The sequence below is a fragment of the Salmo salar genome, chromosome ssa10 (genome assembly GCF_905237065.1).
Source record: "Salmo salar chromosome ssa10, Ssal_v3.1, whole genome shotgun sequence".
NCBI classification, from domain to species: Eukaryota; Metazoa; Chordata; class Actinopteri; order Salmoniformes; family Salmonidae; genus Salmo; species Salmo salar.
Window position 1 is genome coordinate 42,163,765 of NC_059451.1, and position 26,241 is coordinate 42,190,005.

General features: G+C 41.0%; 1 protein-coding gene across 1 annotated transcript in view; it reads left to right on the top strand.

Annotated features, from left to right (window-relative positions):
* The window catches only part of slc1a7b (solute carrier family 1 member 7b), a 118,744-nt gene extending 95,973 nt beyond the window's left edge, over positions 1–22,771 (top strand). Inside the window, exons 4-11 of the mRNA XM_014123319.2 lie at positions 2,280–2,322; positions 2,515–2,749; positions 3,139–3,238; positions 3,544–3,777; positions 12,927–13,121; positions 17,406–17,540; positions 20,340–20,439; positions 21,392–22,771. Coding sequence (XP_013978794.1) covers positions 2,280–2,322; positions 2,515–2,749; positions 3,139–3,238; positions 3,544–3,777; positions 12,927–13,121; positions 17,406–17,540; positions 20,340–20,439; positions 21,392–21,664 — 1,315 coding nt within the window. The 3' untranslated portion in view covers positions 21,665–22,771. The remainder of the gene's footprint in view (positions 1–2,279; positions 2,323–2,514; positions 2,750–3,138; positions 3,239–3,543; positions 3,778–12,926; positions 13,122–17,405; positions 17,541–20,339; positions 20,440–21,391) is intronic.
* The last annotated feature ends 3,470 nt before the right edge of the window (positions 22,772–26,241 follow it).

Below are 26,241 nucleotides of genomic sequence, written 5' to 3' on the forward strand. Positions count from 1 at the left end.
TTTTATGGCTGTTTTTCACACAGCATATCTGGCCTCTGTGAAAAGTGCATGAGGTTTTAAAGAGTCACATGTATGGACTAAATAAACCTTTACAAAAAATTGTGCAATATCATGTGGTTTTGCGATTGACATTGAACAGATAAAACAAAATGACTTATTAAAGTTTTTTATATATTTTTATATGTATACAGTACCAGTCAAAAGTTTGGACCCACCTACTCCATCGAGGGTTTTTCTTTATTTTCACTATTTTCTACATTGTAAAATAATAATGAAGACATCAAAACTATGAAATAACACATATGGAATGATGTAGTAAACAAGAAAGTGTTAAACAAATTTAAATATATTTTATATTTGAGATTCTTCAAAGTAGCCACCCTTTGCTTTGATTACAGCTTTGTAGACTCTTGGCATTCTCTCAACCAGCTTGATGAGGCAGTCACCTGGAATGCATTTCAATTAACAGGTGTGCCTTGTTAAAAGTTAATTTGTGGATTTTTCGGAGCTAACCATTTGTGTTGTGACAAGGTAGGGGTGGTATACAGAAGACAACCCTATTTGGTAAAAGACCAAATCCATATTATGGCAAAAAAACAGCTCAAATAAGCAAAGAGAAATTACAGTCTATCATTACTTTAAGACATGAAGGTCAGTCAAAGCGGAACATTTCAAGAACTTTGAAAGTTTCTTCAAGTGCAGTCGCAAAACCTATCAAGCACTATGATGAAACTGGCTTTCATGAGGACCGCCACAGGAATGGAAGACCCAGAGTTACCTCTGCTGCAGAGGATACGTTCATTAGAGTTACCAGCCTCAGAAATTGCAGCCCAAATAAATGCTTCACAGAGTTCAAGTAACAGACACATCTCAACATCAACTGTTCAGAGGAGATTGTGTGAATCAGGCCTTCATGGTCGAATTGCTGCAAAGAAACCACTACTAAAGGACACCAATAAGAAGAAGAGACTTGCTTGGGCCAAGAAACACGAGCAATGGACATTAGACCAGTGGAAATCTGTCCTTTGGTCTGATGAGTCCAAATTTTAGATTTTCAGTTTCAACAGCCGTGTCTTTGTGAGACGCAGTAGGTGAACGGATGATCTTCGCATGTGTGGTTCCCACTGTGAATCATGAAGGAGGTGTGATGGTGTGGGGGTGTTTTGCTGGTGACACTGTCTGTGATTTATTTAGAATTCAAGACACACTTAACCGGCATTGCTACAACAGCATTCTGAAGTGATATGCCATCCCATCCGGTTTGCGCTTTGTGGTACTATCATTTGTTTTTCAAAAGGACAATGACCCAAACAAACCTCAAGGCTGTGTAAGGGTTATTTGATCAAGAAGGAGAGTGATGGAGTGCTGCTTCAGATGACCTGGCCTCCACAATCACCCGACCTCAACCCAATTGAGATGGTTTGGGATGAGTTGGACCGCAGAGTGAAGGAAAAGCCACCAACAAGTGCTCAGCATATGTGGGAACTCCTTCAAGACTGTTGGAAAAGCATTCCAGGTGAAGCTGCTTGAGAGAATGCCAAGAGTGTGCAAATCTATTGTCAAGGCAAAGGGTGGTTACTTTGAAGAAACTGAAATATAAAATATATTTTGATTTGTTTAATACTTTTTTGGTTATAAAATGATTCCATATATGTTATTTCATGGATTCAATAGATCCACAGACGATGCAATCATTATCATCCAGAAGGCGAGGTCAGTACACGTGCATCGAAGACGAGACTGAAAAACAGCTTCTATCTAAAGGCCATCAGACTGTTAAATTGCCATCACTAACCGGCTTCCACCCGGTTACAAACCCTGCACCTTAGATGCTGCTGCCCTATATACATAGACTTGGAATCACTGGCCACTTTAATAATGGAACACTAGTCACTTTAGTAATGTACAAATAATGTTTACATACTGCTTCACTCATCACATATATATTTATACTGTATTCTATTCTACTGTATTTTAGTCAATGACACTCTATCTAATATTTATATATTTCTTCATTCCTTTCTTTTACTTTTAGATTTGTGTCTATTTTTGTGAATTGTTTGATACTACTGCACTGTTGGAGCTAGGAACACACGCATTTCGCTACACCCGCAATAACGTCTTCTAAATATATGTATGTGACCAGTAACATTTGATTTGATTTGATTCGATTTTTCTAAATAGTAAAAAATAATAAAAATAAAGAAAAACCCTAGAATGAGAAGGTGTGTCCTAACCTTTGACTGGTACTGTATATTTTTGTTCTCTTTCCCTTCCAGCAACATGTTTCCAGCCAACTTAGTTCAAGCCACATTTCAACAGGTGAGCCCCTTTAAATCATACGCTTTCCTGTAGGACTTCACGCTCCATGTGTTCAAGTTGGATTCAGTTCTCAGTGTTTTGATTATTTGACCTCTATTGAGTTCAAGTTTCTTTCTCTGTCTTCTAATTAAGGAAGCAAACCATGAATAATCTTTAATCGTCCCTGTTCTCCGCTCTACTTCATATGAACAGTACCGGACGAGAAGTGTTCCCATTATGAAAACGCCGAAGGCCACAGTGAGTCAGAGCCTATCAGAGTCCACCACACGGCGAGCACTCATATACGGTATCCAGGACGACAACGGAACAGAGCTCCAGAACTTCTCCTTGGACCTGACTCCTCCCCCAGACGTATACTTCAAAACATTGCCGGGAACCAGTGACGGAATGAATGTCCTTGGAATCGTCATCTTCTCAGCCACCATGGGTAATAAACAAACACACACATTATTTTACATTTAATTCATTTTGCAGACACTCTTATCCAGAGCAACTTACAATAGGGAGTGCAAACATTTTCATTCTTTGTTTTTCATCCATACTGGTCCGCCATGGGAATCAAACCCACAACCCTGGCATTGTAAGCGCCATGCTCTACCAACTGAGCCACTCTGTCTTCATTGCTATTATTTGTGACATTTCCTGAAATCTTTTGCTTACATTACGTTGTTTTTGTATTTGACCAATTTCAGATGTCAAGCAAGGCCTAAATCACTGTCGGCAGAAATTAGCACTTTTCTCAGTTGATGTCTAGTGATGTGTACTATGTGAGCAGCGTCCTGTCCTGCATCCCTGACATGCTGTTTATTTTGACAGGTATAATGCTGGGCAGGATGGGGCCTAATGGCAGCGCCTTGGTCAACTTCTGCCAGAGCCTGAACGAGGCTGTCCTGAAGATTGTTGCTATCGTCATCTGGTAAAGATTTGACTACACTATACAGCAACTAGGACATGGAGTTTTTCCAGACCATATGAAGTGATCCTTATCAGGAAAAACTCCAGGTCTTAACCATAACACATTGATGTGGAGACATCACAGATATTTCTACTTGCATTCATCACAGACAGCCCATCTCCCTATTTCTCTACGTAGTGCGCTACTGCCAAAATGAGTGCAGTAAATATGGAATAGTGTCCACGGAATAGTGTCCAGGATCCTTGTTACAAATTCTACATGGCTGTGTGTATGACCTCTGACCCTGCTCCTCTTTTCCTGACTAGGTACTTCCCATTCGGTATCGTGTTCCTGGTGGCCGGTAAGATCCTGGAGATGAGCGATCCGTCGGCCATGGGTAAGAAGCTGGGTTTCTACGCTGTCACGGTGGTCTTCGGTCTGATCCTCCACGGGCTCTTCATCCTCCCGGCCATGTACTTCTTCATCACCAAGAAGAGCCCCATCGTCTACATCAGGGGCATCCTGCAGGCCCTGCTCATCGCCCTGGCAACATCCTCTAGGTAAACAACAACTCTGACCCGAACATTAACACTAGCCCTGACCCTTAATCCATCATGCGCATCAGTGGAATCCTGCAGGCCCTGTTCATCGCCTTGGAAAACTCATCCAGGTAAATAACAACAACAAACCTAACTCTGATCCGAGATCTAACCTTAGCCCTTACCCTATCCCGTTGTCTACATCTGGGGCATCCTGCAGGCGCTTCTCATCGCCCTGGCAACATCCTCCAGGTAAGGCACATTGCTGGGGCAACAACCTCCTCATGATCATGTAACAGATGGGCATCTATAACCTCACTCCTCAGCCTGAAATGTCTCCAGCTTTTCAGTGGTGTGACTGGCTAAGACTGTTTCAGGAGGGTCATTGTGTGTGTTTGGGAAGCAGAGGTTCTAGTCTTGGTGTGAGTTGGAGAAAGTGGTACTGCTAAGCAACACATTGACATCAGACTCAGGGCATGCGCGGTGTAAAAAAGCCAACTTAACTAATTGCTTAATCAGTGTTATTCTGTGAGTTGAGTGGACTTCAAAAATACAAGAATTTGAGCTTAATATATGTTAGTTTGTTTACTCAACAAACTCTGCTCGAAGTGAGTTGAATTTGAAGAAGCATGTTAAGTAAAATAACAAATCCACGTTTGCTCAAAACCACTGAAAACCAAGCCCATCATACCATATTTCCAGGCATGCTCTATACCAGGTTGATTTTCAGAATTGTTTGTTTTAATACCTGTGTTTTTGCATGTACATTGATTGGTTGATTAATCTTATGCTACACAAACATAAATAATAAGCATTTTTCTAAATGAATACAATCTGTTAGTTATTGGACTTATTGCACCCATTACTGATATGGCTGTTCCAGTTTATTTGATGTAGGTAGTCTCAATAAGTGATCTTCCCTACCCCGGCAATCATTCTCAATGCAGTTTGCGGGTGATTAAAAAGTTCAAATTGTTGGATATCCTCACGCAATAGGAATTACACATCACTTTGTGACTTGCAGGCTTGATGTGGCCTGTAAACAGTTTCAGGCCCCTTTGTTAGGGTGTAAGTAGGCCCTCAAAGAAAGGCCTTATTACTGTATGTAATATATTGTCATAAATAGTTTTTTTAAGATAACATATTCACTTTGAGACTTACTTGGTGAAGGCTAGAGGACTGAAGGCCATTGAATACAACAACCATGTATGTTTCACTAACAAATGCAGTCATGGGTGGTAAGTAACTACAATTTACTTGAAAGGCACACTGGTAAATATGCAAATAAAGGTAGAATAAATTCTCAATTTGGATTGGTCACTGAGTGTACAAAACATTAACGACACCTGCTCTTTCCATGACATAGACTGACCAGGTGAAAGCTATGATCCCTTATTTATGTCACTTGTTAAATCCACTTCAATTAGTGTAGAAGAAGGGGAGGACACAGGTTCAAGAAGGATTGTTCAGCCTTGAGACAATTGAGACGTGGATTGTGTATGTGTGCCATTCAGAGGGTGAATGGGCAAGATAAAACATTTAAGTGCCTTTTTATGTTTTTATTTAACTAGGTAAGTCAGTTAAGAACAAATTCTTATTTACAATGACGGTCTACCCCTAGTCCCTATGGGACTCCCAATCATGGCTGGATGGGATAGAGCCTGGATTAGTGACACCTCTTGCACTGAGATGCAGTACCTTAGACCGCTGCGCCACTCGGGAGCCCCCTTTGAACAGGGTATGGTAGTAGGTGTCAGGTGCACCAGTTTATGTCGAGAACTGCAAAGCTGCTGGGTTTTTCACGCTCAACAGTTTCCAGTATGTATCACGAATGGTCTACCACCCAAAGGACATCCAACCAACTTGACAAAACTGTGGGAAGCATTGGAGTCAACATGGGCCAGCATCCCTGTGGAACGCTTTCGACACCGAGTAGAGTCCATGCCCAGACTAACTGAGGCTATTCTTAGGGCAAAAGAGGGTGCATAACTCAATATTAGGAAGGTGTCCTTAATGTTTTGTACACTCAGTGTATGTTCATTCAACCTAACATTCAACTTGAGAATGATTGTTTATTCAGCTATATAGTCCCAAATGTTGAGCAAACTCATAATCCTATTCCAGCTGGTTGCCTTAAAATTGTAAGTTGAATCACCATCTTTTTTTTTCTCCCAGTGTACGTACTAGAGCTTCCTTTTATGTCACAAAAGGGGTGGGTTCCTGTAGTGTGTTTGACGTAAGAAAGGCTTAAGAAAATATGTAAGAAAGGCGCCTAACCGGAACAATAGTCAAGTACAGTACCCATTGCCGTGTTAACATTTCATAGGCACATTATGATAACCTAGCAACAGCCTTCAAATATGCCCTTATTTAAAAATAAAGAGCCTGCTAATCAAAGCATGGTAAAACATGACAATGAGGTAAAACGCCTTGGAGCATTCATGAATAGGCTAGAGGCTAAAATGTGTTTAACTCCAAGGTTAAGATCCTATTCATTTAATTAATTACACAAATACCACACACACACACCATCCCAGATATTTCAGATGCCACACATTGTTTGGTACTCTGGTATGTTTCCAGAGTTGAAACGTGTGTCAGACTGGGAGGGAGGAGGAAGGAGAGAGCAGGGAGAAGACAGGAGTGAGGAGTGAGGGGGGAGGTGAGCCGTGAGATGAGGGGGAGGGGGGAGGGGAGAGGGAGGCGAGAGAAAGGAAGTGAGAGGAAGGGGGTGAGAGGAGGGAGGGGAGAGGAGGGAGGGGAGAAGAGGGGGGTGAAAGGAGGTATTTGGTATTTTATTAGGATGAAACATGAAACATGACATAATACAGAACATCAATAGACAAGAACAGCTCAAGGACAGAACTACATACATTTTTGTAAAAAGCACACGTAGCCTACATATCAATACATACACACAAAATATCTAGGTTAAATAGGGGAGAGGCATTGTGCCGTGAGGTGTTGCTTTATCTGTTTTTTAAACCAGGTTTGCTGTTCATTTGAGCAATATGAGATGGAAGGGACTTTCATGTAATAATGGCTCTATATAGTACTACATGCTTTCTTGAATTTTTCTGGACCTGGGGACTGTGACAAAACCCCATGGTGGCATGTCTGGTATGATAGGTGTGTGTGTCAGATCTGTGTGTAAGTTGACTATGCAAACAATTTGGAATTTTCAACACATTATTGTTTATTATAAGAAGAAGAAACTAGAGCCAGCAGGATTTGCTTTTTGGAGTGTGGTGTCAAAAAAACTGAGTATCTCTTTATTAAGGACAGGTAGAAGGGAGGTGAGGTGAGAGGTGGAGGAAACGGGAGCTGTGTGTGTGTGTGTGTGTGTGTGTGTGTGTGTGTGTGTGTGTGTGTGTGTGTGTGTGTGTGTGTGTTTAAATATACTTGCGGGGACCAGAATTCCCCACAAGAATAGTACACCAACAAAGACTTGACCAATTGGGGACATTTTGTTGGTCCGCACAAGGTCAAATGCTATTTCTAGGGGGTTTAGGGATAGTGGGTTCGTTTTTTTACCTTTATTGAACGAGGCAAGTCAGTTAAGAACAAATTCTTATTTTCAATGACAGCCTAAGAACAGTGGGTTAATTTTCTTGTTCAGGGGCAGAAGAACAGATTTTTACCATGTCAGCTTAGGGATTCAATCTTGTAACCTTTCAGTTACTAGTCCAATGCTCTAATCACTAGGCTACCTGCCGAGGGTTAAGGTTAGTGTTAGGTTTAAGAAGGTTTCTGTTTATGCTGGTATCAAACCATGGGTTGCACGGGCCTATTTCAACATTCTGCCCTGTTTCTATATTGTACATCTGACCTGTCTGGAGAAGGTGAGAGAACATGAAAGGCAGAGAGCAAATAAATACATTATTTTTAATTGAACTTCCTCCTCGTGTCGGTGGCCCCTGCGGCTCTCTTAATTAGGCCCTCACTAACTCCCACAGTCAATGCTCTTTACCATTCATAACAAGTGGAGTCAAGGTCTTAAGTTTTGCTATCCACCTGGATTCAGCTGCTCTTCTCTGGCCTATGGTCCAGGAGGCTTTCATCTCCAGACTGGTGATGCGGAGGGAGGTTGTAGGGTGGTTTTGAAAGTGTTTTACCAGGTGTGTTTGTAATATGTTATTTTTTTTTCAATTGTGTAGAGGTGCTGTTTGAGGCGTGTCAAAAGTGTGTCATGTCTTTGGCATCATTAAAACTGAAGACCTATTTATCAAATAACTCTCTGTAATTATTATTACGCGATTAAACTGATTAATCATGTAACTGTAATTAACTAGGAAGTCGGGGCACCAAGGAAAATATTCAGATTACAAAGTTATAATTTTCCTAATATAACTTTCAGATATTTTAATATCTGATCAATTAGTCTTCAAATTAATGAATTATTATTTACCTCACGTTAGTCTCATTCCAAACGTCGTAAATTGTTGGTTATCTGCATGAACCCAGTCTTCACTATTAGTCATCCATACATCAATTGTCTTAAAATCATTTATTTACTAACTAAGTAATTCACAGAAATGCATAACAAACAAACAATGGTTACAAAGAAATGATAGGGGAATGTGCCCTAGTGGGTTAAACCGGCATGGCGGCTTGTTAGACAAAAGGGGAGTGGGGGGTCATCTGAGGAGACACTACAGAGTTGAATATTATAACAATTGAAATGCTAATCCTTTGCACATGAACGCTCACTCATTCGGGATAAATTGCAATCAATATATATATATATATATTTACGCTCATTGTGTCGTCGGAATATCTGTTGAAAAGTTTGTTTCTGTTGGAGAGTCTGCCGCCCTCTCTCTCTCTCTCTCTCTCTCTCTCTCTCTCTCTCTCTGTCGTGGTTAGAATGGATAGTTCAGAGTAACATTCATTCATGTCATTATAGAATAGCTGTTTCGGCGGTTGTCGGTCTTCGCGTTCAATGATACCGAATTCCTAGCTGCAGACTAGTAATTAATATCAAAGACTTGTTCTTATTCTGTCGGTATCGATAGTCAAAGAGTTTAACCACGTGGTATGGTTAAAAGTTCAGCAAGAGAAATGCATGGTCTGCAACCTTTAGCCATCTCGTAATTGAGGTAAGCTGGTCTTCTCTCAAACCTTGGCCCTCTCGTTATCGAGGTAAGCTGGTCTCCTCTCAAACCTTGGCCCTCTCGTTATCGAGGTAAGCTGGTCTTCTCTCAAACCTTGGCCCTCTCGTTATCGAGGTAAGCTGGTCTTCTCTCAAACCTTGGCCCTCTCGTTATCGAGGTAAGCTGGTCTGAAGTGGGAAAACCTAGGTGGGGGTTTTATTCGGGACATAGAAAAAGGCTGTCTCATGACGCCAGGTCCTGTCTGTGTCCCTGGGGGCGTGCCAATGACTTAGTGAAACTTTAAACAGAAATACAATTCTCTCACATTAACATCATTACATAGCATCCCATCATCTCACAAATAGCTTCATCCTTATTCATTCATTTTAAACAACCATTAGATGTAAGTCTCATACCTGAGACTCTTCTATAAACATGGTTATGGTAATGTGGCGGTATTGTTTCTCATGAGTTTCACAAAATTGTACCAAACGGACCAGTTCGTAGCTGGATTCTTCACCGATCTTTTATACCTTCTACAGAATATAAATGTCGTTCGGTTCTCCAGTTCTGTGAGGTGGAAGAAATTCCTTTGTCCTCTCAATGAAAACTCACTCTCTCTCTATACTGTGGCCATGAGGAGATAGTCTCCTCCAGGAATTTACGACCTCTCTGACCACAGCAGCCTGGGTGAAAGGGGTATAGAGAAGGAGAGGGGGATGGTGCTCGCTGTACCCAAAGAGGGCAACGTCATGACAACTGTGTGACTGGTTTCTCCTATATAAATGTTGTGGCATAATGTGCATGTTATGGCAAGGACAATGTTGGTGCTCTGAATGGTCATGAGTTGTGGGATAGGACTGGAGGTTTGTACATGTGGATTTTGAATGAGGGAGTTGTCTATAGTACTGTTGTTCAATAGGTAGCTTAGGAGTGGGTTTTTTGGAACATTTTGCATAGACTAAGAGATCCCTTAGGTTGGGTTATCTGCGGAATGCTGATATAGGTCTGAATTCCTGGAGTGGGGGAAATGTATATTGTGTTTGTGTGAATGGGGCTTTAAGTCTGGAATGAAGGATTGTTTATGTCTGAGAAGGTGCTGATGAGGGGTATAATCTTGGGTTCTGTATCTCTTGGAGGGATGGAGGAACAGAGGGTCTGGGAAAGCTATGAGGGTGGAGGACAGGGATAGGATGGGGGGGATAGGGATACGGACCCAGAATCGGGAATACAGTTGAAGTCGGAAGTTTACATACACCTTAGCCAAATACATTTAAACTCAGTCTTTCACAATTCCTGACATTTAATCCTAGTAAAAAAATCCCTGTTTTAGGCCAGTTAGGATCACCACTTTATTTTAAGAATGTGAAATGTCAGAATAATAGTAGAGAGAATTATTTATTTCAGCTTTTATTTCTTTCATCACATTCCCAGTGGGTCAGAAGTTTACATACACTCAATTAGTATTTGGTAGCATTGAATTGTTTAACCGGGGTCAAACGTTTCGGGTAGCCTTCCACAAGCTTCCCCAATAAGTTGGGTGAATTTCGGCCCATTCCTCCTGACAGAGCTGGTGTAACTGAGGTTTGTAGGCTTCCTTGCTCGCACACGCTTTTTCAGTTCTTCCCACACATTTTCTATAGGATTAAGGTCAGAGCTTTGTGATGGCCTCTCCAATACCTTGACTTTGTTGTCCATAAGCCATTTTTCCACAACTTTGGAAGTTTGCTTGGGGTCATTGTCCATTTGAAAAACCCATTTGCGACCAAGCTTTAACTTCCTGACTGATGTCTTGAGATGTTGCTTCAATATGTCCACATCATTTTCCTCCTCATGATGCCATCTATTTTGTGAAGTGCACCAGTCCCTCCTGCAGCAAAGCACCCCCACAACTTAATGCTTCAACCCCCTGTGCTTCACGGTTGGGATGGTGTTCTTCGGCTTGCAAGCCTCCCCCTTTTCCTCCAAACATAACGATGGTCATTATGGCCAAACAGTTCTATTTTTGTTTCATCAGACCAGAGGACATTTCTCCAAAAAGTACGATCTTTGTCACCATGTGCAGTTGCAAACTGTAGTGTGTCTTTTTTATGGCGGTTTTGGAGCAGTGGCTTCTTCCTTGCTAAGCGGCCTTTCAGGTTATGTCGATATTGGACTTGTTTTATTGTGAATGTAGATACTTTTGTACTTGTTTCCTCCAGCATCTTCACAAGGTCCTTTGCTGTTGTTCTGGGATTGATTTGCACTTTTTGCACCAAAGTACGTTCATCTCTAGGAGACAGAACACGTCTCCTTCCTGAGGGGTATGATGGCTGCGTGGTCCCATGGTGTTTATACTTGCGTACCATTGTTTGTACAGATGAACGTGGTACCTTCAGGCGTTTGGAAATTGCTCCCAAGGATGAACCAGACTTTTTTATTTATTTTTATTTTACCTTTATTTAACCAGGTAGGCCAGTTGAGAACAAGTTCTCATTTACAACTGCGACCTGGCCAAGATAAAGCAAAGCAGTGCGACAAAAACAACAACATGGGATAAACAAACCTACAGTCAATAACACTATAGGAAAATCTGTATACAGCGTGAGAAAATTAAGTAAAGAGGTCTACAATTTTTTTTCTGAGGTTTTGGCTGATTTCTTTAGATTTCCCCATGATGTCAAGCAAACAGGCAGTGAGTTTCAAGGTAGGCCTTGAAATACACCCACAGGTACACCTCCAATTGACTCAAATGATGTCAATTAGCCTATCAGAAGCTTCTAAAGCCATGACATCATTTTCTGGAATTTTCCAAGCTGTTTAAAGGCATAAACTTAGTGTATGTGAACTTCTGACCCACTGGAATTGTGATACAGTGAATTAAAAGTAAAATAATCTGTCTGTAAACAATTATTGGAAAAATTACTTGTGTCATGCACAAAGTAGATGTCCTAACCGACTTGCCAAAACTATAGTTTGTTAACAAGAAATTTGTGGAGTGGTTGAAAAGAGTTTTATTGACTCCAACCTAAGTGTATGTAAACTTTCGACTTCAACTGTAGATGTGGGCTGTTCACCAAGGTTAGAGTTAAGGTTAGGGTTAGGGTTAGGGTACAGGTTATGGTTAGCGTTAGGTTTAGGGAAAATAGGATTTTGAATGGGACTGAACTGTACGTCCCCAAAAAGTTAGCTGCGGAAGACTGCGTGTGTGTGTGTGTGTGTGTGTTTTGTGCGCGTGTGTGTGTTTTGTGCGTGCATGCGTAACCTTCATGTCTGTCCACTGACAGGTTGAGCAGACAGACATCCAAAGAAGAAACAAACATTACATCTCAACTTGCTCTGTGCTCTGAGATTGGACATTTATGGAGAAGTAATTCTACATGTTTCCTAAGTTTCATAAGGGGGTTATTTTGGAGTTAATCATGAAACTTAACAGCTGCTGTAAATGCACCATCTGTTCTCCCCAAATCAGAATAAAGGTTCATTGTAATTGTTTGCTCTTCTAAGTTCTTTTAACATAATGAAGTACACTACTCTTTATATTGAAATAAAAAGAACAGGTGGTTATGTCGTATGGCAATAAAATGCACAAATAACATGTCTCATGACTTAATTTCCTGTTGTCCTATAATGTGTCATCCTCCTCCAGCTCTCCACAGCTCTGCCACACTGCCATCACCTTTAGCTCTGTGATGTCTTCCTTTATCTCTCCACAGCTCTGCCACAATGCCATCACCTTTAGCTCTGTGATGTCTTCCTTTGTCTCTCTACAGCTCTGCCACAATGCCATCACCTTTAGCTCTGTGATGTCTTCCTTTATCTCTCCACAGCTCTGCCACACTGCCATCACCTTTAGCTCTGTGATGTCTTCCTTTGTCTCTCTACAGCTCTGCCACACTGCCATCACCTTTAGCTCTGTGATGTCTTCCTTTGTCTCTCCACAGCTCTGCCACACTGCCATCACCTTTAGCTCTGTGATGTCTTCCTTTATCTCTCCACAGCTCTGCCACAATGCCATCACCTTTAGCTCTGTGATGTCTTCCTCCATCTCTCCCCAGCTCTAATATTGTCCTCCTCGGTCGCTCTATTTCTCCCCAGCTCTGCAACGCTGCCTATCACCTTCAAGTGCCTCCTAGAGAACAACCACATCGACCGACGCATTATCCGCTTCGTCCTCCCCGTGGGCGCCACCATCAACATGGATGGGACGGCGCTCTACGAGGCCGTGGCTGCCATCTTCATCGCCCAGGTCAATAACTACGAGCTGGACTTTGGACAGATCATTACCATCAGGTAACAGGGAGAAATGGATGACTTTTATAGTATAGGCCATCTTTTACAGAACCCTTTTAAATGAAATGGTTTGAAGCGCAGTCGCTCTGTAGATTACTCTGGTTTAATATATAGTATCAGTCAAAAGTTTGGACACACCTACTCATTCATGGGTTTTTCTTTATTTTTACTATTTTCTACATTGTAGAATAAGAAACTACATCAAAACTATCAAATAACACATATGGAATCATGTAGTAACCAAAAAAGTGTTAAACAACTCAAAATATATTTTATATTTGAAATTCTTTGAAGTAGCCACGCTTTGCCTTGCACACTCTTGGCATTCTCTCAACCAGCTTCACCTGGAATGCTTTTCCAACAGTCTTGAAGGACTTCCCACATATCCTGAGCACTTGTGGGCTGCTTTTCCTTCACTCTGCCGTCCAACTCATCCCAAACCACCTCAATTGGGTTGAGGTGAGGTGATTGTGGAGGCCAGGTCATCTGATGCAGCACTCCATCACTCTCCTTCTTGATCAAATAGCCCTTTCACAGCCTGGAGGTGTGTTGGGTCATTGTCCTGTTGAAAAACAAATGATAGTCCCACTAAGTGCAAACCAGATGGGAGGGCGTATCACTGCAGAATGCTGTGGTAGCCATGCTGGTTAAGTGTGCCTTGAAATCTAAATAAGTCACAGACAGTGTCACCAGCAAAGCACCCCCACACCATCACATCTCCTCCTCCATGCTTCACGGTGGAAACCACAAATGTGGAGATCAACCCTTCACTTACTCTATGCCTCACAAAGACACGGCGGTTGGAAATAAAAATCTAAAATTTGGACTCATCAGACCAAAGGACTGATTTCCACCGGTCTAATGTCCATTGCTGTGTTTCTTGGCCCAAGCAAGTCTCTTCTTCTTATTGGTGTCCTTTAGTAGTGGTTTCTTTGCAGCAATTCAATCATGAAGGCCTGATTCTCCTCTGAACAATTGATGTTGAGATGTGTCTGTTACTTGAACTCTGTGAAGCATTTATTTGGGCTGCAATTTCTGAGGCTGGTAACTAATGAACTTATCCTCTGTAGCAGTGGTAACTCTGGGTCTTCCATTCCTGTGGCAGTCCTCATGAGAGCCACTTTCATCATAGCGCTTGATAGTTTTTGCGACTGCACTTGAAGAAACTTTCAAAGTTCTTAAAATGTTCCATATTGACTGACCTTCATGTCTTAAAGTAATGATGGACTGTCATTTCTCTTTGCTTATTTGAGCTGTTCTTGCCATTATATGGACTTTGTCTTTTACCAAATTACTGATTGGCTCAAATGCATTAAGAAAGAAAGAAATTCCACAAATTGACTTTTAACAAGGCACACCTGTTAATTGAAATGCATTCCAGGTTACTACCTCATGAAGCTGGTTGAGAGAATGCCAAGAGTGTGCAAAGCTGTCATCAAGGCAAAGGTTGGCTGCATTGAAGAATCTCAAATATAAAATATATTTTGATTTGTTTAACACTTTTTTGGTTACTACATCATTCCATATGTGTTATTTCATAGTTTTGATGTCTTCACTATTATTCTACAATGTAGAAAATAGTAAAAATAAAGAAAAACCCTTGAATGAGTAGGTGTGTCCAAACTTTTTACTGGTACTGTAGGATGCAGGTTTGAAGTAAAATGCTTAATAATTCTACTGTATTTGAACATACTGTATAAACAAGAATATATGCATTTCATGCAGGGGTCCTCTTTCTGTTTCCAGCCCAGTGTTAGGTTCATTCCTTTCCTCCTTGTCAATCATCATTGGCTCATTGGTGAAATTAGCATTATGACAATATCTTTAATTAAATCATTCAAAAACCTTTCTTAATGCAATTGCAGACAGAAGTTGACAAACAGGAACATAGCACGAATGTTGCTGAGTAAGTTCTGCATTCAACAAAAGGTCTCAAGTTGTTTTATTAAACCGAAGTCCTGCCTTAGTGATGTCACTGACTACTTCATTACCTTTTTACTCCTGAGACCAAAACCCTGCATCCATAGCTATACAAACATAGAGTTTCAGTGTTTATCTAAAAGCTAGGCAATAAATGTCCCCTCCCCAAAGTTGATTTATTGTGGAATGTCTGAGTACTCTCTTATCTCTCACACTCCCCTGCAGAGTTCTGTCTCCGTCACACATTATAAGAGAGAGAGAGCGAAAGAAAGAGCAAACTGTGGAACAATTCTAAAACTATATAATGAATATATATATATTGTTAATCTGTAGTCTAGGACCCTATAAATGTAAGGAGGGAGGGGTCTTATATTAATAGAAGTGGAGCATAATCAATTATTCTAATACATCAAACATTTGTACAGCCCCAAATCATGACCCCTAGGTGAATCCTGACACCAGCAACAAACAATGAAACACACAGGTGTCTGCGGTTAGCCCACATGGAGAGTATTTATCTGTTACGAGAAATATAAAAATGTTAGTCACTGATTCCAGTCACCATCATAAATTAACTATATTTGGGATGGGCAACTTCAAGGGGCCGGAGTTGGGGTGCCGGAGTTGTGTCACACTTTTCCCCCATCCCGCGCAAACTCAGCTGATTAAACCAACTGCATTCTAAACTGGCCTCCGAGGACTGGAGTTACCCATCCTTGCCTATAGCATACTGGGTGTCTCCTACTGGCAGGGAGGTGATGGTGATAAGCTACATTGGTTTTAAAGGGTGATCATCAGCTGAGTAGAATATACTTTTAGATGTTCTGCCAGGCAACAGTTATCTAAAATGATCTGTCTCTTACAGTGGCGCACTGTACACGGTTCTCTAATGTATAATGGCATTAATATAAGCCACGTTTCAAAAATGTTTTGCTCACAATGCAGTGGGGAGGGTGGGAGTTCAGATTTTTTGTGGCCCCCACCCCATTCAAAGTTGCCCATCCCTGAATTAGATGAACAGATGGACTATGCATAAAGTACACTGGATGTGAAAGGGAGCATGGTAGGGGTAGAAAGAACGGGGGGATAAGGGTGAGGAACTACTGATCCAAATACACCGAGGGCGGGGGGGGGGGTAGAGAAAGAGAAAGACGGACAGAGAGAGAGAGAGATGGACAGAGAGAGAGACAGAGACAGACAGAGAGTGAGACAGAGGCGGACAGAGAGAGAGACAGAAAGAGAGATAAAGTGAGAGAAACGGACAGAGAGTGAAAGAGAGACGGACAGAGAGAGAGATGGACAGAGCGAGAGAGAAAGAAAGAGAACGATGGACGGAGAGAGACAGAGATGGACAGAGAGAGAGAGATGGACAGAGATGGACAGAGAGAGAGAGATGGACAAGAGAGAGAGAGAGAGAGAGAGAGAGAGAGAGAGAGAGAGAGAGAGAGAGAGAGAAAGATGGACAGAGAGAGAGAGAAAGTGGGAGATGGACAGAGAGAGTAAAGTGCTCAGTGATGGCAGAGGAAAGCAGGATAGTGCAAAGTAATTGGGGATCAAAATAGAATGTCCCTGTGTTTTTCAGCCCGGTCGTGTTTTGGCCTTGAATCCCCTCCCTGCCATAGGGACCCCAGCTTAATGCTATTATAGTAGATGGAATTGCGTCTCTATTTTCAACAAACAACAAACAAGGCTAAAAGCATGAAGGAACTAAACTCCATCTTCCTGTCTAAAGCTACATTACATAACATGCACAACTCACACAGACTCCATTTTCAAAGCAGGATTGTCTTGGTTGTCTTTAAGTGTTTCATAATATCAATGTGAATCAGAAAATAGCGCTAATCCCTTTGAAATCATATAATTTGCCTTCAACAGTACCACAGTACCAACCAGGAAAGCAGTTGATGATTTCCATTAATATTATATCACACATAAAGACAACCTGCTTTCAAAATGGAGACCGTGAGTCACGCATGGAAGATGCAGTTTAGTTCCTTCATGCTTTTATTTCAAAGGGCTACTTTCTATGTGCTTCAACTGTAACAACGGTTCATTCAAATATTATGGTTCATGTCAGCCAATGCAAAATATGGCAACATTATGCCACATTGACAATAAGTAACAAAGTACAATATGAACTTATAGATATGGGCTCTTTTCCAATATCCAGGTGAGGATCCTGCTCAGAAGCACTGTATTGGGCATGCATTTATGGTGGTATGCTAGTATACGTACAACCAGAGGGAACATGGCTAAGTGGTGTTGTTTGGTATGGAGAAACTAGTAGTGAACTCTTTATGCTACATCAGTTATTGTATAGAGTATGGTATAATGGTGTTTATCCCACCTCCCTCTGTCTTCCAGCATCACTGCCACAGCAGCCAGCATCGGTGCTGCAGGAATTCCACAGGCTGGTCTGGTCACTATGGTGATCGTGCTAACGTCTGTTGGGTTGCCAACTGATGACATCACTCTCATCATTGCAGTGGATTGGGCATTGTGAGTACCATATGTGATCCACTTCCTCTACTGTCAGTCTTATAATTGTTTTCCCATTCCATGTTATGTGACATTTTGTGTGCGTGGGATGCATCAATGATTATTTCTGAAGTGGTCTGAGAGAGAGTTTGTTTATGTAGCATTATTCAGATGCTACCTAATTATGGTCATGTGGAAACATATCTGACTGAGTGGCACGATTCGGTCTTATGTAGCAAATCTTGAAATGAGCTGTGTTCGAATACCCATACTAACATACTGTATACTACATACTTAATGAGTATATACTATATGCTATATACTTTTAGTTCCTTTTAGTATACTGTAAACGAACACTATCCTTTCAGTTGAGTGTAATAGCGCTTCGTCTGTCTACCGAAAGTTGATGCTGTTGCTATGCAATTTCTAGCTAGCTTGTTAGCATAACAAATTACTAGCAAGACATCTCACGACTTTATTAACAATGTCCATTAAGAACGCACAACGGCTATACCACTTAGCTAAGCTAAGAACGACGTGAATAATCAAGTCAATAAACATTGGGTAGTTAGTTGGATAGCATATAGTTAACATACTGTAAAGTTGAATGTATTACTAGCCAACTAAGGTTAGGTAGCTTGCTAACATACCGGTGCATACAAGCAACTGCTGTAATGATATGCTATGCGGTTCGTAAGGCTAGCATAGCTAACAAATTGTCAGCCAACATAACTTATTTGAAGCTTATATGTATTACTTTGCTCAACATTCTCTTAACATTTGTCATAATTAATTAAAGCAATGAATATTTACTTTTTGTACTTACATTTGTAACCGCTCTCGTCGGACTTTGACTGCATAATTTCAGCCGTTTTCTTCCAATCTGAAAATGTTGTGAAGCCACGTTAATTTTCTGAAGAATTACATTATGGGCTCTAAAAGCACGGAAATAGTGTCCACTGCTGGTATACTTCAAATTTTGGTGAATGTAGTACAACATCCGGAAACTTTTGGCATACTAACTATATCCATACTATGAACAATAAGCACACCACACACTCAATTTACATCACAAATAGTGTGGTTAGTATGAGTATTCAAACACATCTATGGTGTTTTTTACATTGGATAAAAGTAGAAAATCAGAGCTAGAAAAGTGTATATTATACACTACAGGTGAGGAACAATTGGAAAGTAATTCTGCTTTGAAAGTTGATGAACTTGTAACCCCACTTTTTGAGAAAATGGCCCTTGAATGTTTTGGTACACCTACTGGAGAGCTCTTCTTTGTCTACACCCATTCAGCATTGTGCACACCCTCTTAAGTCTTAGCCCCACCCATCTCTTTAAGGATTCACATTTGAAGCCATGTGCTAAACAGAGTGAGTACTAAACAACCAAAGATTTCAAGACTAAAGGCTGGTTTATAATACATCTATCGATATGTCTGTAGACAGTTGTCGCAGTGACATCCTAAACATTTTATTGTCGTCCGACATCAAACTTGTCGTTGTCATTATGAAAAAATATAAACACAAAAACGAAAGGCTGCATCAGCCTGGTGGTCCATCCGTGTAAACACAAATGTAGTATATGTCAGTCTAGCAAACCAGGTAACTAAAAGCAACTTTCGAAACAATGTTAATGTTAACAATGTTAATGTTAACAATGCTAATGTTAAGTTAGCTGGCTAACCAGTTGAAATAATGACCATATCATAGCTGACAACATCTTAACTTTAGCTAATTTCTATGAATTATAATAAAATCACAAGAAGATCATTATTTTCAAGTAAATGGCAAGCTAATTACGGAAAATAGCTTACTGTTGTGACTGTGACTAAATAATAGCAGGTCATTCTACCAGAGAATTTTAGAACTTGGATACCTTATATTCTAATTTGACTTTAGTGCAAGTCATGTTGTTCTTCACATTACAGTCTCTTGTAAACAAACGTTATATCAAATAAAATCAAAGTTTATTTGTCACATGCACAGGATACAGAAGGTGTAAACTGTACACTGAAATGGTTACTTGCATAGTGGAGTCTTTTGTTTAGACATGTAGCTAGCTAGCTAAACAATAAACCATAATCCCAACTCATAACGTTAATACCCTGCATGAATCTGAAGGCAGCTAAAGCTAACCAACTAGGTTCAATGTTCATGAGCTAGCTAACAGTAGGCTATAACTAGCAATGCAAATGGCTCTGAGATACGAATAAGATTACTACAGTACACAGATCATACACGTAATGTTAGCTAGCGAGCCAGGAGCTAACGTTAGCTAGCTAGATATAAGTAATAAAAACGACTTTCTGACAAAATTTGAAAATCTGAAAATGTAGTTAGCTAGACTCTCTTACCCGTATACATGGATGAACACTTCTTCCTCTCTGCCATGGATGCCATGGTTGCCCTTAGCTTTCCTACTCTGCTCCCACCGGGCATTCCGCTGATTTCAAAACTTGGTCCTCCAGAAAGTGCAGAGCATTAGCAACACTTTTGCAGTTCTTCATGATATCTTTTTAAAAAACAGTGAAACTATAAATTAGTAGATGTGTTTTTTACCCCAATACTTTCATTTCTGTATCGAATTATGATACAGTTCCCATCTTTGTTTGTGAACTTCTTCATATACACTAACACACACACGCACGCACGCACGCACGCACGCACGCACGCACGCACGCACGCACACACACACACACACACACACACACACACACACACACACACACACACACACACACACACACACACACACACATACACACTTCTTATTCTAAACCTGACTTTCCTGCTCCTCTCCTGCTTCCAGAGACAGATTCCGGACCATGGTGAATGTTATGGGGGATGCGTTGGCCACAGGTATCATGGCCCATATCTGCAGAAAAGACTTTATCAAGGAAGGAGATGGTGTGAGTATCTGCCTGTCTTATACCCTTTTCACACTATTGTGCTGTGCCAAGCCGTACTGTGCTGAGCAGAGCTGTACTGTGCTGAACCGAGACCTACTTTGCTGAGGCTCAGATTTTTTTTAAATCACACTGTCATGCCGAGGCGTACTGTGCTTCGGAAATGTTATTTTCCAGCATGGTTCCAGCAACAATAACCAGCACAGTACGGCTCGGCTTAGCTCATTAGTGTTACTATAACTGTTGCCATCATGGAACTTAGCTAGTTCCCCACAGAGTCAAACTCCTGTCATATTCAGCTTCCTCAGGAAGAGAGCTGAGGGCAAGACACACTGAGTAACCTGGCTGCTATATCCAATTGTCCCACTCTGCTGGATGTTAATGCTATGGCTCAGAGCTCAGACCGACATGACTGTAGTCTGTCAACAACAATAGTGTGAATATATGACTTTAGTGCTTTATCAGGAATCATGATTTTTTTATGTAAAAAAAAAACCGTTTATTTTTTATTTTGAATTCACGGAGACATTTTGACAAGGACAAGGTTCTTGTTGTTTTATAGTTGAAAACCTTGCAAACCTTTTTCATCTACAAAAATAGACTGTGGTGGGCTTATCATGATGTACATTCTTTTTCAACACAAATGGATAAGCTAGAGACTCACTCACTATGTTTTGTATGAGGTATGTCTGGAAACGTTTGACTAATAATGTCTATTTATATGCCTCTAAATTTTTCTCCATCTGTACCTTAATCCATCTTCCTCTCACCCTTTCCCTTTCTCCCTCCCTCTCTCGCTTTCTTTCCATTTCTTTCAATCTCTCCCCATCCTACCTGTCTCTTGCTCTCTCTCTCTCTCTCTCTCTCTCTCTCTCTCTCTATCTCTCTCTCCCTCTATTTCCATTGCTCCTTCTTTCTCTCTCCTTCTCTTTTTCCACCTCCCCCTCTCTCCTAGGTGCCTCTGATCTGTGAGACCAAGCCCATGATAAACATCCAGCAGCATATGAACTGTGAGAACAACAACGGTAGCTTCCAGCCACCTCCCCAGTGCTCAGGGGTCAAACCAGACGCCTTCCCCCCCGACGTGGCCCGCCTCATGCAGCTGGAGGAAGGGGTGCGGCCCCCGCCCCCTCCGGAGAGGAAAAAGCCCCCTGTGCCTCCCAGGCAGCTGAAGAAGGATAAGGACCACTGTGCCATTGACATGAATGGCCTGGAGACCAACGTATAGGTCCCATACCTCACATCACATCACCACCACTCATCCCAGCAGGACTCATGTGGAAAGCTCCACAGTCCATCACCAGTTGGAGGCGCTCTTTTTCAACTGAGTTTCGTGGCTCAGTATGTCGGAATGAAAGGCCAACGCCACTGGAATTTATAGAGGTGAAGATGGATGAACAGATGAACAGAGAGAGCAATGATGGATCCCATCTTATTTTTTATTGTTATTGTTGACATCGAGTCACTCATTTTCATTTTCTGTTATGTTTGTGAGAAACGTGAGATTTGTGACAAGACTTGTGTCCTGTGCTTTCATGGATGGTGGATATAGTTAGGGAGCACAGGGATGGGGGAAGTACAGGCTTCTCTGAAACCTGACAGTGATGTACTGGGAAATAATTATTTTCCAGGATTCCTTCAAAGACTCCTTCTCTAAAGTGGACACAACACTAGCTGGGATAACTGAATCACCGTGACAGTGGATTTTTATGGCCAAAAGGAGGACGTTCTGTATATGCTGTTCACTTTCCAGACCACCTATACACACTGTTCACTTTCCATATCACCTGTACACACTGTTCACTTTCCAGACCACTTGTACAGTACACACTGTTCACTTTCCAGACCACCTGTACACACATGCCCACCTACCTGTACATCCCATAGCTGCATAGCAGGAGATGCTCAGTCTGTGTGCACTTACTGTATGTGGGCCTGTGAACACTCTGCAAGATGGAAGAACTTTCTCCACTCTTAGAAATGTGTACATACTTGTAATACTATTTGCATTGCTTGAGGTACGTAGATATTGTCTTTGATATTTCAATTTTATAATATTTATTTATTGATCATTTTATTGTTATCCTGAGCAACATTTCTGCTAAAGAGCGCAAACGGGCCATATGAGTAAGTTTTGTGGCTCTCGCTACTGTCACTGTCTGCAACATAAAATAAGTGAATCAGACAGCTCTCTTTGTCATGAAACCGAGCAGAAAAGAGAGAGGACGACAAGATGTCAGAAGTCTAATTAGCCAGCAGATCTGACCCGCTTGCTTACAGCTGCACTAGGGTCAGACAGCATTCCTTTGTACATTGACACCGTGGACCCGGCGCAAGATATGGCTCGGAAAACATACCTCAATCCAGGGATGAGAAATGCTTTGTACTCTGAATTGTCCCATTATCCAAACTGTTACACCGAGAAGATTGAACAACTGCTAAGTTTAAGCAGTCATTCAATCTTCTCGGCGTAACAGTTGGGATAATGGGACAATTCGGAGTATAATGCATTTCTCATCCCTGGATTGAGGTACGTTTTCCAAGCCATATGTCACGGCGGCTCCGAAGTGTCTTTTTTCACACAGCAATGCTATCCAACCCTGGTGCAGCTGTAAGCAAGTGTGTCGGATCTGCTGGATAAAGTCTAATCTGAGAGACATTGATCTTTCAAAAAATTGCCCCTTCTTTCATTTTCTTCTTCTCTTTTATTTATTTTTAGTTTGTATTTATTTTTTGCCTTAACGAAGCCGGTGGTGCTGAGCGGGGGAAAGAGGACTTTAAGGTCTAACCACCTTTCTACTGATCATGAAATACCATTGATGTTACCCTATAGATGAAGGCTTCTCAATCTTTTTGTGCACTGATATACAAAGGTTACATTATTTTTAATGCTTTGTCCATTTCACTTTTTTCTTTTTTGGAAGATATAATGTTTAAATTACATGTGAATAGAGGTGATGCTTACACAAGACATGATTAATTAAAAGTGGTGTAAAGTACTTAAGTAAAAATACTTAAAGGTACTACTTAAGTAGTTTTTTGGGGTATCTGTACTTTACTTTACTATTTATATTTTGGACAAATTTTACTTCACTACATTCCTAAAGAAAGTTATGTACTTACGCCATACATTTTCCCTGACACCCAAAAGTACTCAATACATTTTGAATGCATAGCAGGACAATACAATTGTCTAATTCACACACTTTTTAAAAGAACATCCCTGGTCATCCCTACAGCCTCTTATCTGGTGGACTCACTAAACACATGCTTTGTTTGTAAATGATGTCTGAGTGTTGGAGTGTGCCCATGGCTATCCGTAAATAAATAAAAACAAGAAAATGATGCTGACTGGTTTGCTTAATATAAGGACTTTGAAATGTTTTATACTTTTACTTTTAATACTTAGGTAAATTTGATCAATTACATTTACTTTTCACTTGAGTCATTTTCTATTGAGGTATTTTTACTTTTACTCAAGTATGACAATTGGGTACATTTTCCACCACTGTGAATTAGTTGGTTGGTTGGGTTACCTGTTGTTTCGTACTAAATGGTAGTCATCATGTTCTGTGCAAAGTGGCCATCAATTACAATTATGTCAATGCTGGTCTCTTATGTCACACACAACTACAGTAGATTATCATGTGTTTCTTTCCATTATATATATTTCCTAGAACTAACTCAGCCCTTCTATAATTGGCAGTCTTGAAAAAAACAGGCGCAACATCCAGCGTTTTATTCCGCTCGGTTACAGAAACTTACAGAAATCCGTTGGCCTGTCGTCACAGAGGATGTTGTTTGGAATATGGAACTGGAATATAGAACTGGAATATTGAACTTTGGAATCATAAGAACTATGGAACTAAGAGGCTGTGACATTCTAATGAGTGTGTCGTGCAGCATTGGGCTCAGGATTCTGCTCTGCTCGCATGTTTCTCATCACTCTATGATTAGCACACCAATTGAGTAATTCTCTGCTGTTCACGGTGTGTTGAGGGACGACGCCTTTACATTCCATCAGCCCAGTACTGAACATACAGTATATCCACACTTCTTAGAGAGATCAATGATGGTGTAATTCAAAAGAAAATTATTATGTCTCTCCAAACTGCTTTGACAAGGAAGATCAAACTGGCCCAAGTGAATGAGCCAACTTTACCCACTGAGTAAAATATTGGATTTGCCTCGGGGAGCAGTAAATGTCAGGCATATTTGGTGAAATGTATCTCCACCTCACTCACAGTTGTTTATCTCTATTCTGTTTTATTACCCTGTTTTGTTCTCAATGACTTTCCTGCCTCCCTACATCCCGGCATTTTCTTTTGCTCTCTTTTAGATTGAATGTAGTAGTAGAGTTGGATAAAGGGTAAATAGCAGGAGGATAGATTTCCCTGCTGGGCAGACAGGCAGACCGGAAGCAGACTTCATTGACCTATGTTATTTGATCAATTTCTACTGTTCTGCCCTATAGTGCACCACTTTTGACCAGGGTCCCATAGGATACAGTTGAAGTCGGAAGTTTACATACACTTAGGTTGGAGTCATTAAAACTCTTTTTTCAACCACTCCACAAATTTCTTGTTAACAAACTATAGTTTTGGCAAGTTGGTTAGGACATCTACTTTGTGCATGACACAAGTCATTTTTCCAACAATTGTTTACAGACAGATTATTTCACTTATAATTCACTGTATCACAATTCCAGTGGGTCAGAAGTTTACATACACTAAGTTGACTGTGCCTTTAAATAGCCTGACAAAATTCCAGAAAATGATGTCATGGATTTAGAAACTTCTGATAGGCTAATTGACATCATTTGAGTCAATTGGAGGTGTAACTGTGGATGTATTTCAAGGACTACCTTCAAACGCAGTGCCTCTTTGCTTGACATCATGGGATAATCTAAAGAAATCAGCCAAGACCTCAGAAAATAAATTGGAGACCTCCACAAGTCTGGTTCATCCTTGGGAGCAATTTCCAAATGCCTGAAGGTACCACGTTCATCTGTACAAACAATAGTATGCAAGTATAAACACCATGGGACCACGCAGCCTTCACACCCCTCAGGAAGGAGATACATTCTGTCTCCTAGAGATGAAGGTACTTTGGTGCGAAAAGTGCAAATCTATCCCAGAACAACAGCAAAGGACCTTGTGAAGATGCTGGAGGAAACAGGTACAAAAGTATCTATATCCACAGTAAAACGAGTCCTATATCAACATAAGCTAAAAAGGCCGCTCAGCAAAGAAGAAGCCACTGCTCCAAAACCACCATAAAAAAGCCAGACAACGGTTTGCAACTGCACATGGGGACAAAGATTGTACTTATTGGAGAAACATCATCTGGTCTGATGAAACAGAAATATAACTGTTTGGCCATAATGACCATCGTTATGTTAGGAGGAAAAGGGGGGAGGCTTGCAAGCCGAAGAACACCATCCCAACCGTGAAGGATGGGGGTGGCAGCATCATGTTGTGGGGGTGCTTTGCTTCAGGAGGGTCTGGTGCACTTCACAAAATAGATGGCTTCATGAGGAAGGAAAATTATGTGGACATATTGAAGCAACATCTCAAGACATCAGTCAGGAAGTGAAAGCTTGGTTGCAAATGGGTCTTCCAAATGGATAATGACCACAAGCATACTTCCAAAGTTGTGGCAAAATGGCTTAAGGACAACAAAGTCAAGGTATTGGAGTGGCTATCACAAAGCCCTGACCTCAATGCTATAGAAAATGTGTGGACAGAACTGAAAAAGAGTGTGCAAGCAAGGAGGCCTACAAACCTGACTCAGTTACACTAGCTC